The sequence below is a fragment of the Tenrec ecaudatus genome, chromosome 4, assembly GCF_050624435.1.
Source record: "Tenrec ecaudatus isolate mTenEca1 chromosome 4, mTenEca1.hap1, whole genome shotgun sequence".
NCBI lineage: Eukaryota > Metazoa > Chordata > Mammalia > Afrosoricida > Tenrecidae > Tenrec > Tenrec ecaudatus.
In genome coordinates, this window is record NC_134533.1 from 126,032,904 (window position 1) to 126,048,494 (window position 15,591).

The 15,591-nt window shown below is 38.8% G+C and overlaps 1 protein-coding gene across 3 annotated transcripts in view; it reads left to right on the top strand.

Moving 5' to 3' along the window:
• Window positions 1-15,591, top strand: part of ULK2 (unc-51 like autophagy activating kinase 2) — a 212,393-nt gene that overhangs the window by 17,493 nt on the left and 179,309 nt on the right. For 2 of the 3 annotated variants that reach the window (XM_075546767.1, XM_075546766.1), the window contains exon 4: window positions 15,423-15,455. In XM_075546767.1, the coding sequence (XP_075402882.1) occupies window positions 15,423-15,455 (33 nt within the window). Of the gene's footprint in view, window positions 1-9,809; window positions 11,086-15,422; window positions 15,456-15,591 lie in introns of those variants that run through there. The other variant, XM_075546768.1, reaches the window with a different exon arrangement.

The window sequence follows — 15,591 nt, forward strand, 5'->3', positions numbered from 1 at the left end:
TCTTTTAAGTGGTGAAAGAGAAGAATAATAGAATAGATAGCTCAGTTTAAGTAGGCAAAAGAGAGAGAGAGAGAGAGAGAGAGAGAGAGAGAGAGAGAGAGAGAGAGAGAGAGAAGAGAAAGGAGATAGGAGGAAAGAGAAAAGAATGAAATAAACATTTTGAAAGAGAATAAGGAAAGTGTAGTCCTAATTTTTAAATATTGTAAACATATTTAAGAAAAAATATAAGAATAGTAGGATTATTTTAAAAGAATTTTTAAAAAAATGCTGCTGGTTTGGTTGGGATCTTTGTTCTACCCAGAAGTGTGGCTGGTGTTGGCAGTAGCAGATGTGCTGCTACATGAAGGATCGAGGGCGGTGGTTGGTATGGGACTTTTGCTGGAGGCACGTTTGGTGCCATGTCCACTGGAGCAGCTTTGGACAGTATCTGGGAGTGGAGGAGGTCTGCATGGTCAGGTGTCTCAACTGGCTGGGCGTAAGTCTAGGTGGGTATGTGCACTGGTTAGGAGATGAGGTAGTTCTGTGGACCAGCGGGGCTACCTAGAGAGATGGAGCACACTTTGGTTGAGAGATAAGCCAGTCTTACAGGTCAGCTGGGATGCCGTAGGAAGCTGGGCACACTCCTTGTGCTTGATCAGGCGAAGTAGTCATGTAGGCTGTCTGGGGACATGGACAGGCATGGTGTTTTGGGGATGTGCTAAAGCAGTTGTTTTAGTTGATGGAGGGGGGTACAAACCAGGTGATGAAGGAAGTGCTAGGATATTTCTTGGGTGCACTTACCTTTTCCTTCTCTGTCCATTTCCACAGACCTTGGTATTTGGAAACTTCAGGTTAAATAACTATCCATTGAGTATTAAAGCCCTAATAGCATGGTGCTTACAAATTGGCTTGTTCACTGTAAGGTCTCCTGATCTTTCATCCATCTTGAACTGGAAGTTGCCCTTTTGATCTTGCGGAGTTGATTATTCTAATGGGCACCTGAGTTCAATTTAAGACCTGAGGGGTGAGAGCATGGCAAAAACAGTTCAGAGGCCATTGGCCACCTAAAGGAGAAGAGGAATCCAGCTCCTCACTAGCCCAAGGCCGACTGCCACCAGGCAGAAGTCAGATGCCCCACCTTCCACGTTTATCTGAATCTACTGTGACACCACCTGGTAGGAAACCTCCCGGGAACATGACTTTTCTGATGGATTTGATCGCCCTTTTCATTGGCCACACAGAACTCACAGACAATACTCACGGTTAAAGGGTCACTTTATTAGGAAAGTTAGCAGATTACCAGAAGCCAGTATCAGAAAGCATTTAGGATACTGCCCGCTGAGAAGTCCATAGCAACATCTCCCCTTAGCCAGCAAACAAGTTTCTCTATCCAATCTTCACCATATGGTTTCATGGTCTCTGCCTGTGGTCTTAGTGACAGCTTCTTCAGGTAAAGAAGAATCCCAAATGTGCTTTGCTAGTGTATCTTGTTTCTTAATGATCCTGGGAGTTCTTTCTATTTCTACTTCTGAGATAGCTCTGTTACAGCTAAAGGAATAGCAAACAAAATAGACCAATTTCCTCAATCCATGTTTCACACACCCTATCTGGATAGTCTCCCCTAATCATTTGGATGAGGAAGAAATGGATAGAAATGAATAGAAGAGATTTCACTTCACAACACGCATTATTACTGTTTCTATGTGTAAATACCATGTTTAAGTTTAGGTGACACTTAGATTTTTTTCTTTCTAATTACCAAAGTAATATAATTTCATAGTTAAAATCATTAAACATTGCTTAAAATGAATAAAACAGAAAGAAAATTCCCAGAGGTAACCTCTGTTTGTTAGATATATTATTAGAAATTTTAAAGCATATATTAATCGACAGGCATAGCACTTTTATACTTATTTTGAGAGACTTATTAGTAATCGTTTTGTAGAAGTACAACTTTTTTTATTAAACTTATTCTGTCTTTTGTATCTGAAGCAATTTTTAATTTTTCTTCTACTGAATGCTGTAGGATGAAGTGATATTTACTTAAAATGCAGCTGTGACCATTTTAAAAAGTTGTTTTCCTCTCTTAGAAATAGTAGTGCAGAGAAAGCTATGGATATCTTTGCACATTTGTAGGAATGTTCATGTAGATTGAATTATTCTTAGAGGAATTGGCTTGGTTAATTGTTACTTTCCAAAAGGTTGTACCTGTTCTAAGCAATCTCTTTTTAATTTTTGTTTTTTACAATCTTCTAAGAGGAAGCTTAAAAATGTGTTTTTCTTAATTCATTAGTACACTGATCATCTTCGTGTTTTTATTTTTAATTGTTCTGTACTTTCCTATTAGTCCCTTTAATGCTTCTCTTATGCTTATTCTTACTAATTTCTTTGTGATTAATATGTCATTTGTTGGGGCCAGCAAATGAAAAGTACAAGGAAATAATGAACAAAATGAAATGAGTGTAGTATATTGTAGAAGAGTAAGTAAACTATTAAGTAAATAGTTACTAATTTAAAATATGAAAATTACTAAAAGGAGAGCTATTGGAGCCATTGGGAACAAACAGGTGAGTGGAGGGGGGCTAGAGGAGTGAGGTAATATACTTTTTAGAGCTGGGAAATACTTTGTAAATAAATATTTAAATAGGCTTGATGTGTAAGTAGGAGAAGTCTAGGATAGGAAATGGTGAGAGGAGTGCAAATTATCTTCCCAAACAGATGAAGCCTTCTGTAAAGGTCACAAGACAGAAAACATCCCTGATTTAGGAACTGAAGGAAGACTAGTTTAACAGAGGTGTTAAGGGGAGAATAGCACTAAATGATGGTTTAGAGCACCGGTTCTCAACCTGTGGGTAGCAACCCCTTTAGGGGCTGAATGATCCTTTCACAGGGGTCGCCCAATTCATAACAGTAGCAAAATGACAGTTATGAAGTAGCGACAAAAATCGTTTTATGGTTGGGAGGGTCAGCACAACATGAGGAACTGTCTTAAAGAGTTGTGGCCTGAGGAAGGTTGAGAACCACCACTGCTTCTGAGATTAACAATAGATGTGATCTTTATTCTAAGGGCAGTGTCAAGTCAATAAAGGACCTTCCAAACAGGAGAGTGATAGCAGGCCAATTTTTCAAAAGGTAAATCTCTGAGCATTGTGGCTATTAAATGGGTATTAAGAGCAGGACTTGTTCTATCTTATGGATAAATATGTACTTTTTCATAATTTTTAGTATAGCAATAAACACTTCATTTGATATATTTAATAACTTGAGGTATCCAAGAAATAATAAAGATGAATCCATATATATATATTTGGCAAGGTTCTCAAGAGGAGTAAAACCAGGACATGTATATGAATATATCTAAAGCTTATAGAGTGCAAAAGACTGTAGCAACACATGAGTCCACGTAGCAAGACAGAGAGCTCAGTCCAGCTCTCTCTTGTGGGACACTTATACCGATGGCCCTTCCACTTCATGCAGCCAAGGAAGCAGAGAGTCGGAAGATTAAGTAGTGAGGTGTAGCAGAGGCCAGTAGGGCATCACAGGGAAGCAGGTTGCAGTGGAGCTTCATGGTGTAGCGATGTGAAGGGGCTGGCAGGAAGTGCAGTGACTGGAGTGGTGGCAAGATGAGCAGAGTTGGCCAGCAGACAGCAAATATGGCAAGGTGGGGCAGCACTGCAGCATAGAACAGCAGGGCACTGCCATGTATTCCATGGTTTGCCTTGGCCCACAGGTTGAGCCAGAGCACCTATATCAGGCAGTGCCCTGGTCTGACCGACCACCAGAGACAGAGAGGGGATGACCTTGGAGAGCCATTTATCTCGGGTTTGAGGTCATCAAGCTGCAACATGATTGACAGTCCACCCATATCTTCATAGGGGTGTCATGTTGGCACAAGAAAACCCAAACTATCACACCAAACTATGTCATTGTTTTCTAAAATAATTTCAAAATGAATGAAAGATTTTAATATGTAAAATTACCCACAATGATAGCCCAGTTAAAAAAACAAGAACAACAAATGCTGGCGTGGGTGTGGAGAGATGGGGACTCATATACTGCAGGTGGACTTGTAACTATATACAATCATTGTGAAAAGCAATATGGTGATACCTAAAAGAAATGGCAATTGGAACACCAAATGACCCAGCAACACCTATGCTGGGTATATACCCCAAGGAAATAAACAGACAGAACGCCAGCAGAGGTTTGCTCTCCCCTGTTCATTGCAACACGGTTCACATAGCCTAAATTCCCATCAGTATACACACATAACGGAATACTATGCATCCCTAACAAATAGCAATGAAACTCTGAAACACCTCAGAGCAGGAAGCTAGAAACAGCCCAAATGCCCATCATTAGAAGCAAGGATAAAGAAATTCTGGTGCAGACATATAATGGAATACTAACATCCCTTAAAAAAAACTGATTAAATACCTCATGACGTGGATCAACCTGGAAACCATTATGCTGAGTGAAGTTAGTCACAAAAGGACAAAATATTATCAGTTCACTACTATAAGGATAATTACCGCAAGATGATGGCAGGCTTCTGCTATGAGATCATGTAATCTTCTAATCTAGTTTCCCTAGCAATGAGGTAGGCAGCCTACCTCATGTCCATCAACCACATAGTGCCCCCTTTATATATACTTCTTAAAAACCACTTCAATAGAGGAGACTTCTCCTCAGCTGGGGTCAGTTTTTCAAGATGTGGGGAGAGAGAAACTATTCAGTTGCTGCCATACAAAATTATGCTAAGGTCACCCCGAATCAACAGACCCTTCTAGCAGAATGAAAACTTGACTGGAAATTCAAGTTAAGATGTTGGAGTTGGGGGCATGTATGTGTCAGTTAAGGTATTTAATTACATTTCTGTCGGTTGGGAAGAACAACCTCCCATTGGGAAAAAAATGTTTAATAATCTTTCTATAGTCCCTAAGAGAGAAATATTCCTGCACCTATGTTCCTGATTAGATGCTTCTGACCTAGCTTCTAGTCAACCCTTGGCAACACAGGGCTATGACTGCCATATACTTAATATCTTTTTTCCCCACACATTTTGATATTTTTACTTAATATGATTTTTATAGATACAGGGTTTTAATATATATGTACACTATTTTAATGCTCTCTCTGCTTTATTATGACATGTATTAATCCTGTAGACATAGTTCTGCCTATGTGCATGAATATTACTGAAAGTTTTGCCCTATCACTAACTCCCATTGTATAAACAGTGTCTAGTTAATTAAGAGTGTAATCTGTACAAGTTAACAGTTTGTATATTGTGTTTCCTAGCTGGCCAATACTTCTTTAATTTCCTTTCTCAACAGTGTTTTCAATTCTATTCTATGCGTTAAATGAATGCCACTATCAGTAGAATTACCTTATGCCCAAAGGTTAAATAGAGAAGCGAATCTGGAGACTCCTATATGTATAAGAAAGAGATTTATATCTGGCAGTAATTATATGCCAAGAAAACATCCCAGCCCTGTCCAACTTAAGTCCATAAGATTGATATTAGTATCAGACTCAGGTAGCCACATGCAGTGACACAGACTGCAGGAAGAGCACAGGCCAATGGATACAGTGTCATGTGGACTCAAAGTCAGTGACCTCGTCCTAGCTTGCAAGACCATAAAGGGGGAAGAGGGAGAGTAGTTCCCAGGGTTGTTCTTATACGAAGACCACAACCCCAAGGAGGCAGCATCAGGCTGTGTTCTGATAGACGTGTTGAAATCTTCAAGTTGAAAAAATTAACTACTACAGGGAGTAATTGATAATATTTTCCAATGTAAAATGATAATGATGTCTCTGAGTAAACTAGGGATATATATATATACACATATATATACATATATATATATACATACCATAATATATGAATGAGTTTTTGGCTTACATTTAATTCTAGCTCCAATCTAAGAAGAATTACAGCATGACCCTACCTGATGCTTTCCCTCATGAAGATATGGGTGTTATAGCAAAGTATGGTGAAGAAACTAGATGGTGACTACCTATCAGAAAGAATAACCTCTGGGTGTGTCTTAAAGGCATGTTTTCAAGCAAGCAGCCATCAAAATGAGGCATCCACAAAGAAAAAGCACACCAACCTGAATGATTCAAGGATTCTAAAAATTAAAGTCCAAATCTGAAGGAAGGAATTATATCAGAGCTTAGTGGTGTAGTAATTATGCATTGGACTGTTAACCACAAGGTCCACAGTTTGAAACCACCAGCTGCTTCACAGGACAAAGTTGAGGCTTTCTACTCTAATAAAGAATTATGTTCTTGGAAACCCACAGGACATTTCTACCCTGACGTATAGGTTTGCTATGAGTCTGTATTGACTCAACGACAATGAGTTTCCTTTTTTGTTTTTCGTTTCAGAAGGTTTGAGAAGGTTCTGGAGATGGTAGAAGCTCCAAATCCATTTGTACTGTTCAGACAGATAATGCTCCTGGTGAATCCTCTCTGACCATAGCGGAAGAATGTGAATAGCCTCATTATTAGTCAGAGAGCACAGTAAACTAGATTATGGCGGATGAAGTTAGGTTAAAATGTATTATCATTTGATCTCACTTTTGACCCATTTTAAAGTTGTTTCAGGTTTTGTTCTGTTTCTTAAGAAGTGAACGAGAAATATGTGTGGATTATGGATTACATCTCTAGTGAATCCTCTCAGACTATAGACCAGGGATGTTAATAGCCTTGCTTAGTACATTGGAAAGTGGATTATTGTAGATCCAGTTAAGTTAAAGTTTATCACCTTATCATTTGATCTCTCTTTTGACCCATTTAAAATTTGTTCTAGTTTTTAATATTTTTAAATTTATCTTTCCATTGAAGTTTTCCTCTGTTTTAATTTGTTATTGTTTGGCATATTCTTTCTAAATATGAAATCTAGGATAGATTAATCTAGAGACAGTTACTGGATTAGTGGTTTCTTAGGGCTTTGACTTAGGAAGTTGTAGGTAATGGGGAGCTCATAGCAGTAATTTAAGGAGAAAAAGTTCCAAAATTGATTGTACAACTCTTCTTAATGTGATTGAAGTACTGAATTGTATGCTATGTGAGTCATATGCCAATAACACTGTTAAATATATAAAATAATGAGTGTGATATCAAATGTTAGGTATTGGTAATGAAGTGGATTATGTTTGGGATGCTAATCATAAAGTCAGCAGTTTGAAATTACTAGTCTCTCTGTAGAGCATAATGAGAATTTCTGTTGTTGTTAAGATTTGCAGCCTTGGAAATCCAAAGGGCAGTTCTACATTGCCCTTTAGAGTCACCAGGAGTGGGAACCGACTGATGGCAATCGATTTTTATATATCACTCAGGGCCGAAGAAGGCACTTTAACTCAGGGTTGGAAACTCAAAAGCTTGAAAAGTAGGAATATATGAAGTGTCAACTAATTTTGCATGTAAGAAGCACACCAGCCTGTGCCAACTAAGGATTGTAAATAATATAATCCAAATCTAAAAGAAAGAATGGTATCAGAGCTTAAATCTTGACCACCTAGTTGGAAGAAAGTTATGGATGTCATTCCATAGTTCAGTCACATCTTCAAGCACTATTGTCTAAATGCTACCACACTCCATTTCAAAATGCTTTTCTCCTTCTGGAACTTGATAAGAGACCCCCTTTACCCTGGCTCCCTTCCTCTCACCAAAAATGTTCTAAAACGGACTGTGGTGATGATTATACCGCTCTTCTTGAGGTGATTAAACTGATATGTGAATGATATCCCAGTAAAACTCCTGGAAAAGAGTTTTAAAGAAAAAAGGGATATGAAAGTTTCAGAAAATTTGTTTTTGGCAAATAGTCATAATAATCCGAGAGCAAAAATACCTGGATACATTTCATGACATAATAATCTTGAGCATCAGATTAAGAAACAGCAGTTACCACATATGGCTACTTCAGTGAACATCCTGGGTCTTGTGTTCTTGAAATCAAATTGTGCATTTAACATTGATAGTATTAAGTCATTTTGCTGCCCCAAATCATAAACTTCTGAAGTAGAATTACTTCCCTGAGGACTACAGAATCTTTATTTCACAACTGATAAATCTATTATGTGTTTTATCTTACTTAGTGTCTTAGGTCAGTCTTGATAAAGAATGAAGCTTTCTTTTTCCATAAGCAAAATTGAATTTCTTGATGACTATTGTTGTTATGTTCCATCTGCTAGGTTGTTACCTATAGCAACCCTAAACACAAAAACGAAACACCGACAGGTCCAGGTCCTGTGCCATCCTATGCGTGAGCTCATTGTTGCATCCAATGTCCATCTGTCTTTCCCCTCTTAGCCGCACCCCCACTCTACCTTTTTCAGGGTTTGATCTCTCCTGACAACATGTCCAAACTATTTAAGATGAAGCCTTGCCACTCTGGCTGTATTTCTTCCAAGACAGATCAGTTTTCTCTTTTAGTAGTCCATAGTATTTGCAATATTTATTTCTAGCACCACAATTCAAATGCATCAATTCTTCTTCCATCATCCTTATTCAATGTCAAACTTTAGTATGCATTTGAGGTGATTGAAAATATCTTAGCTTGGGTCAGGCCCCCCTAGTCCTCAGAATAACATCCATGCTTTTCAATACATGTAGGTATTATGCAACTGATGTACCTAATGCAACTCATGGCTTGACTTTTTTCTTGAGTTCTTTTGGGTTTTCTAACTTGAGATCTTTTGTACATTTCATTATAATATTTGTCTTCTCAAGCTGTCTTGAATTTTTCTTATTCAGCTCTTTGACTTCATCCTTTTATTCATTTGTTTTAGCTACTCTGTGATTAACTTTCAGAGTCTCTTCTGATGTCCACTTTGACCCTTTCTTTCCTGTCTTTTTAATGACCTTTTGCTTTCTTCATTGTGATAGGTAAGTTTATTGTGCCAACCGTGGCCAATAGACATGTGGGATTGGTTGCAGGGCGGAAAGAGAAATGGTTCGGTGAGCCTCACCTTTCTTGTCTCTTGCTCTTGGATCATTGGATGAGTGTGCAGCTGCCTTGCTTGTTTGTGCCTCCATTTGCAAGCTGGATTACCTGTGGGACATCTAGCCCATGGACTGTGTCTCTGTAATTTGAGGTTCCTTCAAGACCTGTTTTTTTCACGCCACTGGATACATCTCTTGAGCTGAGTACTGCCGTACCCTGTCTTCTGGCTGACAGTTGGTGACCTGCCTTGCTGTTTGCTGCCTGTGCCCGGAGAGCCTGAATTGCTCTACAGAGGACTACCCGGCAGCGCTGAAGACTTGAAGGACTGCCAGTGTACTAGCTGTCTCACGGAAGTGAGTTGTACTGAACCATTTGTACTGCTTTATAGATTAATGAACTGTTTATTGCTTATGTTATTAATCTATCTAAATAAATATTTATATAATAATTAGTGTCTTTGTTTTGTTTCTCTAGAGAACTCTGTCTTAACATATGCATGAATTATATTTTTGTTAGGCTGGATTAACTAGAAAAACAAATCCAGTGACACATATATATATATGTGTAAGAGAGAGCTTTATATCAAGAAGTAATTATATATCAAGAACATGCTCCAGGCCAGTCCAACTCAAGGCCATATGTCTAATACTAGTTCATAAGGCCCTCTTCAGACTCATGCAGCCACATGTAGTGATGCGGAATGCAGGAAGTTCAGAGGCTGGATGGGTGCAGAGTTGTGTGGATCCAAGGTCAGTGGAAACATGGCAGGGTTCGAGCCGCTTGTGGAACTGTAAACAGGAAGGGAAAGGGGTGGGGTGGGAGGTGGAGTAGCAGGGGACTGGGGGGTGTCCTTGGTTCTCCCTGATAAGGAGGCCACCTCCCCAAGGACACGGCATCAGACTGATCTGATTAACAGGTTTGACCCCACCTCTATCCAAGAGTGTCTTATTAACATAAAATCATCAAACTACCACAGTGTTTTGATGTCCTTCCACAATTCACAGGTCTTCTGTTATTAGTGTCCAATGCATCAAATGTGTGCTGAAATGTTCTCGAAGTACAGAAGAGACAGACTCAAGGTCATATATTGGTTCTTGTGAACATGTTTTTATTTGCTTTTATGGCCTGGTTTTAGCTGCTGTTATTGAGCTTATTATTCAGGGTCTCTTCCAACAGCGACAGTGTGGCAGTTACATAATCTCCTGTCAATATGCAAAGGGGTGGCGTCTAGCCTTTAATTAGGTCACATCTTGATGACCTCATTTGGGAGCTGCAAACAGAGATAAATATCTCACTGGAGGCCAGATACAGGCTCACTCCCTGCGAGACATTTCTGCTGTCAAGACACATATAACTATGCTAGTGCCCTAGAGCTGGTGGAGCCACAAGTAGACCCATGCCAACACAGATGCTTGCTCTGCCACTGGATCCACAATGCTTTCTACCCACTGGCCTTTAATCTTTATACGTTTGCATCATTGCATGTTTTACGTGAGTCTCAAGAGGATTTTATAGATTGGTGCTGGACATATGGGCTAATATTGGGCTTACAGACTTGAACTGTATTGGGCTAGGATATTTTCTTATTATACAGTTTTCCTTTATATAATGCTATTTCTTATACACATATGTTTATGAATTTGGTAAAATTCCTCAGTTTTCTTCATCACTAGCTTTTGTGGTTGGTGTATAAATTTGAGTAATATTGTTATTGATTAGCCTTTCTTGATGGTGGATAGATATGAACCTATCACAGACAGCATTGTACTTCAAGATTGATTCTGCAAAGTCCTTTTTGATGGTGAATGCCATGACATTCCTCTTGATCATGTTATTGTTGGCATAGTAACTCATATGATTTTCTAATTCAAAATGGCCAATACCAGTCCATTTCTACTCACTAAGCCTAGGATATTGATCTTTATGTGTTCTATTTCATTTTTGACCACTTCTAATTTTCCTAAAGTCATACTTTGTATATTCCAAGTTCAGTTTATTGAAGAGATTTTTGCATTTGTTCCTTCTTACCTTGAGTCATACCCCATCAGCAAATGAAGATTCCAAGGGCTCCACATTCACAGGCTTTATGTGCTTTAACGGAATTTTGTCATCATTGTCAACTTCAGAAATCTGCTCCGGTCTGTCTAAATAAGGTAGGTTGGATGAACAGTCTGGAGGAAAAACAATGGGACCGACAGTTGGCGGGGGGGGGAGGGGGGGCTTGCGAGAGGGGGAAGTGAGGGGAAAGTTAGGGGTGTTAACAAACCAAGGGAAAAGGGAGCAACAAGTGATCCAAATTAGTGGTAAGGAGGGTGTAGGAGGCCTGGTAGGACATGATCAAGGGTAATGTAACCAAGAGGAATTACTGAAACCCAAATGAAGAGTGAGCATGATAGGGGGACAAGAGGAAAGAGCTAGGATGCAAAAGCCATTTGTAGAGGTCTAAACAAAGACATGTACATATACAAATATATTTATGTATGTGGATGGGGAAATAGATCTATGTGCATATATTTATTGGTTTAGTATTAAGGTAGCAGAAGGACATTGGGGCCTCCACTCAAGTACTCCCTCAATGCAAGAATACTTTGTTCTATTAAATTGGCATTCTATGATGCTTACCTTCCCGACACAACCGCTGAAGACAAAAGCGGGTGAATATGCAAATGTGGTGAAGAAAGCTGATGGTGCCCAGCTATCTGAAGATATAGCATCTGGGGTCTTAAAAGCTTGAAGGTAAAATAAGCAGCCATCTAGCTCAGAAGCAACAAAGCCCTCAGGGAAGAAGCACACCAGCCTGTGTGATCACGAGGTGCCGAAGGGATCAGTTATTGTGTGCTCACCTCCCTGATATGATTGCTGAAGACAAATGGGCGCATAAGTAAATGTGGCGAAGAAAGCTGATGGTGCCCGGCTATCAAAAGATACAGCATCTGGGATCTTAAAGCTTGAAGGTAAAGAAACAGCCATCTAGCTCAGAAGCAACAAAGCCCACATGGAAGAAGCACACCAGCCTGTGCGATCATGAGGTTTCGAAGGGACCAGTTATCAGGCATCATCAGAACAAAAAATCATATCATAGTGAACTAGGGGGTAGTGCGGAGTGGAGACCCAAAGCCCATTTGTAGACCACTGGACATCCCCTTATAGAAGTGTCTCGGGGAGGAGACAAGCCAGTCAGTGTGCAATGTAGCAATGATTAAACATACAACTTTCCTCTAGTTCCTAAATGCTTCCTCCTCCCCCCCACACCCCTGCCCCACCACTGTCATGATCCCAATTCTACCTTGCAAATCTGGCTAGAACAGATGAGATCGTTTATTGTGCCATCCTGGCTGATAAACACAAGTGGGGTTAATTGAAGGACAGAGAGATAAATGGCTTGGTGAGCCTTGCCTTTCTTCTCTCAAGCTCCTTAATCATTGGACCAGTGTGCGGCTGCCTTGCTTGTTCTGTGCCTCAATTTAAAGGGTATACTACCTGTGGGACACCTAGCCTGTGGACTGTGTCACTGTAAGTTGAGGTCCCCTTAAGACCTCATGATTGGAATTTACATCTCTGGAGTTGGGGACTGACAGTTGGTGACCTGGCTAATGATTGGTGATCTGCCTTGCTGTTTGTTGCCTGTGGTGGGATAGCCTAGCTCTCTCTTTCTACAGAGTACTACCTGGTGGCTCTCAAGACTTGAAGGACTGCTAGTGTCTCACAGCTCTCTCAGAGGAGTGAATTGCACTGAGCCAATTGTATTGCTTTATAATTTAATTGTTCATTTCTTGTATATCTATCTATCTGTATATAATTTGCCAATTCATTTCTTGTATTATATATCTATCTGTATATAATTGTAACAATTCATTTCTTGTGTTTTATATATATAACTATCTTTATACATATATATATCTAAAATTATCAGCAATTTGGTTTTATCTCTCTAGAGAGCCCTGTTTATTACACAAGAGGATGTACACTGGTACAAATAGGAACTGGAAACACAGGGAATCCAGGGCGGATGATCCCTTCAGGACCAATGGTGTGAGTGGCAATACTAGGAGGGTGGAGGAAGGGTGGATTAGAAAGGGGGAACCAATTACAAGGGTCTACATGTGACCTCTTCCCTGGGGGACAGATAGCAGAAAAGTGGGTGAAGGGAGACATCGGGCAGGGCAAGATATGAGAAAATAATAATTTATGAATTATAAAGGGTTCATGAGGGATGGAGGAATGAGAAGGGAGGGGAAAATGAGCTGATGGTAGGGGCTTAGGTGGAGAGCAAATGTTTTGAGAATGATGAGGGCAATGAATGTACAAATGTGCTTTACACAATTGATGTATGTATGGATTGCGATACGAGTTGTATGAGCCCCTAATAAAATGATTGAAAAAAAGTAAAAAAAAAAAAAAAAACCCAAACAAAACGAAACAAAAAATGCAATACCTAGAAAAAAGAAAGAAAGAAATCTCCTTTTCAGACAAATTTTGAGTGCCTTCCAATCTGAGGCACCCATCATTTACCACTGTCTGCAACAACATCCTGCTTCCATTCATTAGGCCTTCAGTATCTGACCATGTTTTGAAGCTATGCCTTAGGTTTTCAAGGGGTCCTTCCTGTGAAGTGGGAAGCCGAGTACTACATGTCTGTTCTTGGCCTGGAAGCTTTCCTCAGACCTGTTCTCTTTGGGTGACCTCTGATAGCATTTGAATGACCAGAGACATGGTTTCAAGTATCACTGCAGCACATGATAACCTCACAGACACGTGATCACAGACACAGTATGATAACCTCACAGACACGTGATAGTCATCAAGAGATGACTATATTGGTGTTAATCACAACCTTATTTGACTGTCAATATGGTATGCTTCATATTGTGCTAGAGATTTAAAATTTTACTTAATAAGTTTCATTTGTAAATGAATATGTGTAGCATTTTTGTTAACATTATTTAAGTTTTTTGTGTTTTTGGTGGCCTACTTTAGTGAGTAGTGACTCGGGTCTTAAAAAGCTTAAGCGTGGCCATCTAGCTTGCGTTTTTTGGTTTCTCCCTTTAAATAAAGAAGACTGAAAGTAAAATAAGGGAACAATTAGTGCAGAGTACTAATGTACTGCTTGAACCTTAGGCAACACCTTGAGACCAGACCCAGATGGTGCCTGGCTGCTGCTGATACTGCTTCTGAAGGGGATCATCATAGGAGGTCTGGATAGAGTGTGAGACAGATGTGGAATTAAACTAAACACCAGAATAAAGATCAGGTTTATTGATCTGTTAGAGATTGGTGTAACCCCAAAGACTATATAGCCCGTAGACACCATTGAAGCCTTGAACTCATTTCCATGGCTCAACTTTCAATGAAACAACAGATCTATAAGGTGATAAAACCAGGGAGGTATGCACGCCATAGAGCAATTTGCTATTAAAGGTCAAAAGGGAAGCATTTATCCAGGAATAGTACTCAAAAGACTGCAACAATAGGAATAAAGTGTAACAGGAAAGGTAAGTGTAGGGTTGAAGTAGGAGAGGGCTATTATATTATTGGGATTTTATTAAGTGTAACGAAATAAAATGTGTGTGAATTGTTGAATGGAAACACAATTTGTTCAGTAAACTTTATCCAAAATTATACAAGCTAAAAAAAGGTTTTTTTTTCACCTTCACATGTGCATTTTAAATCAAGTCCAATGTATTTGCCAATAATGTCACTAATTAGAGGACCAGTAGTTTATTACTTTCTATTCAGCTACCACAGAATCCCCTTTTACTATGGATTGGTATTTTGCAGAATTTGTTCTTTTTCAGATCTAATTATCTTCTAAGCAACCTAATATAAACATGCTTAGCCTACAAAAATTGTTGGTCACTTCCTAATTCCAGCCTCAAAAACAGTTTCCACTGTTCTTTTCCACAATGATTTCATTGTTTTCCCTCTGTGGTTACAGAAGTTGGGTGGTTTTATGGAGACAAGAATTAGATGATATTGTGTAATTAGTTTTACTTAATAGACTATTGTCTTATGAGAAACTATGTTTAAGCGTAAATCACTAGAATATAAAACTATTTTAAACTTAGTAGTCATATTAACTTTGTGTGCAATAATTTATCAGTTTTAGCTTTAGTTTTTAAGTACCTGGATCTTTCTGCTAACTTAGGTTCTATGAACCATGCATAAAAATTTCTTCATATTTGATGTTCTTGCATATAGTAAATTGATATTTCTTGTGCTGACAAATCTTCATTTTAAATAGAATATGGTTTTATTTTTTGATAAACTACTGAATTTTACAGAGTTTTTTTGGCCACCAAATATTATGGATCACTGAGAGGATATATGTTGTACAGTACTAATACTAATTTTCTATTTACATCTGTATGTTGTGACATAATGTCAATGTTAATCACTGCTTGCCTATTAATAGTGTTTATAAAAGTTATTTTTTGTGTGTATACTTAATTTTTTTCTCTGATCTAAATGAATTTTCTTGTTTCCTTTTTAGGAGTTACCTAATTCTGTCTTTCTAGTGATGGAGGTAGGTGGTATACAGCTTCTGTTTAGCTTATTTCATGTACTTTAAATTAATAGTTGAAAACTTGAACTGATGATATCACTAATTTAGATTCTATCTTCAATATAAATATAAAATAAACATTTTAATCTTGTAATTT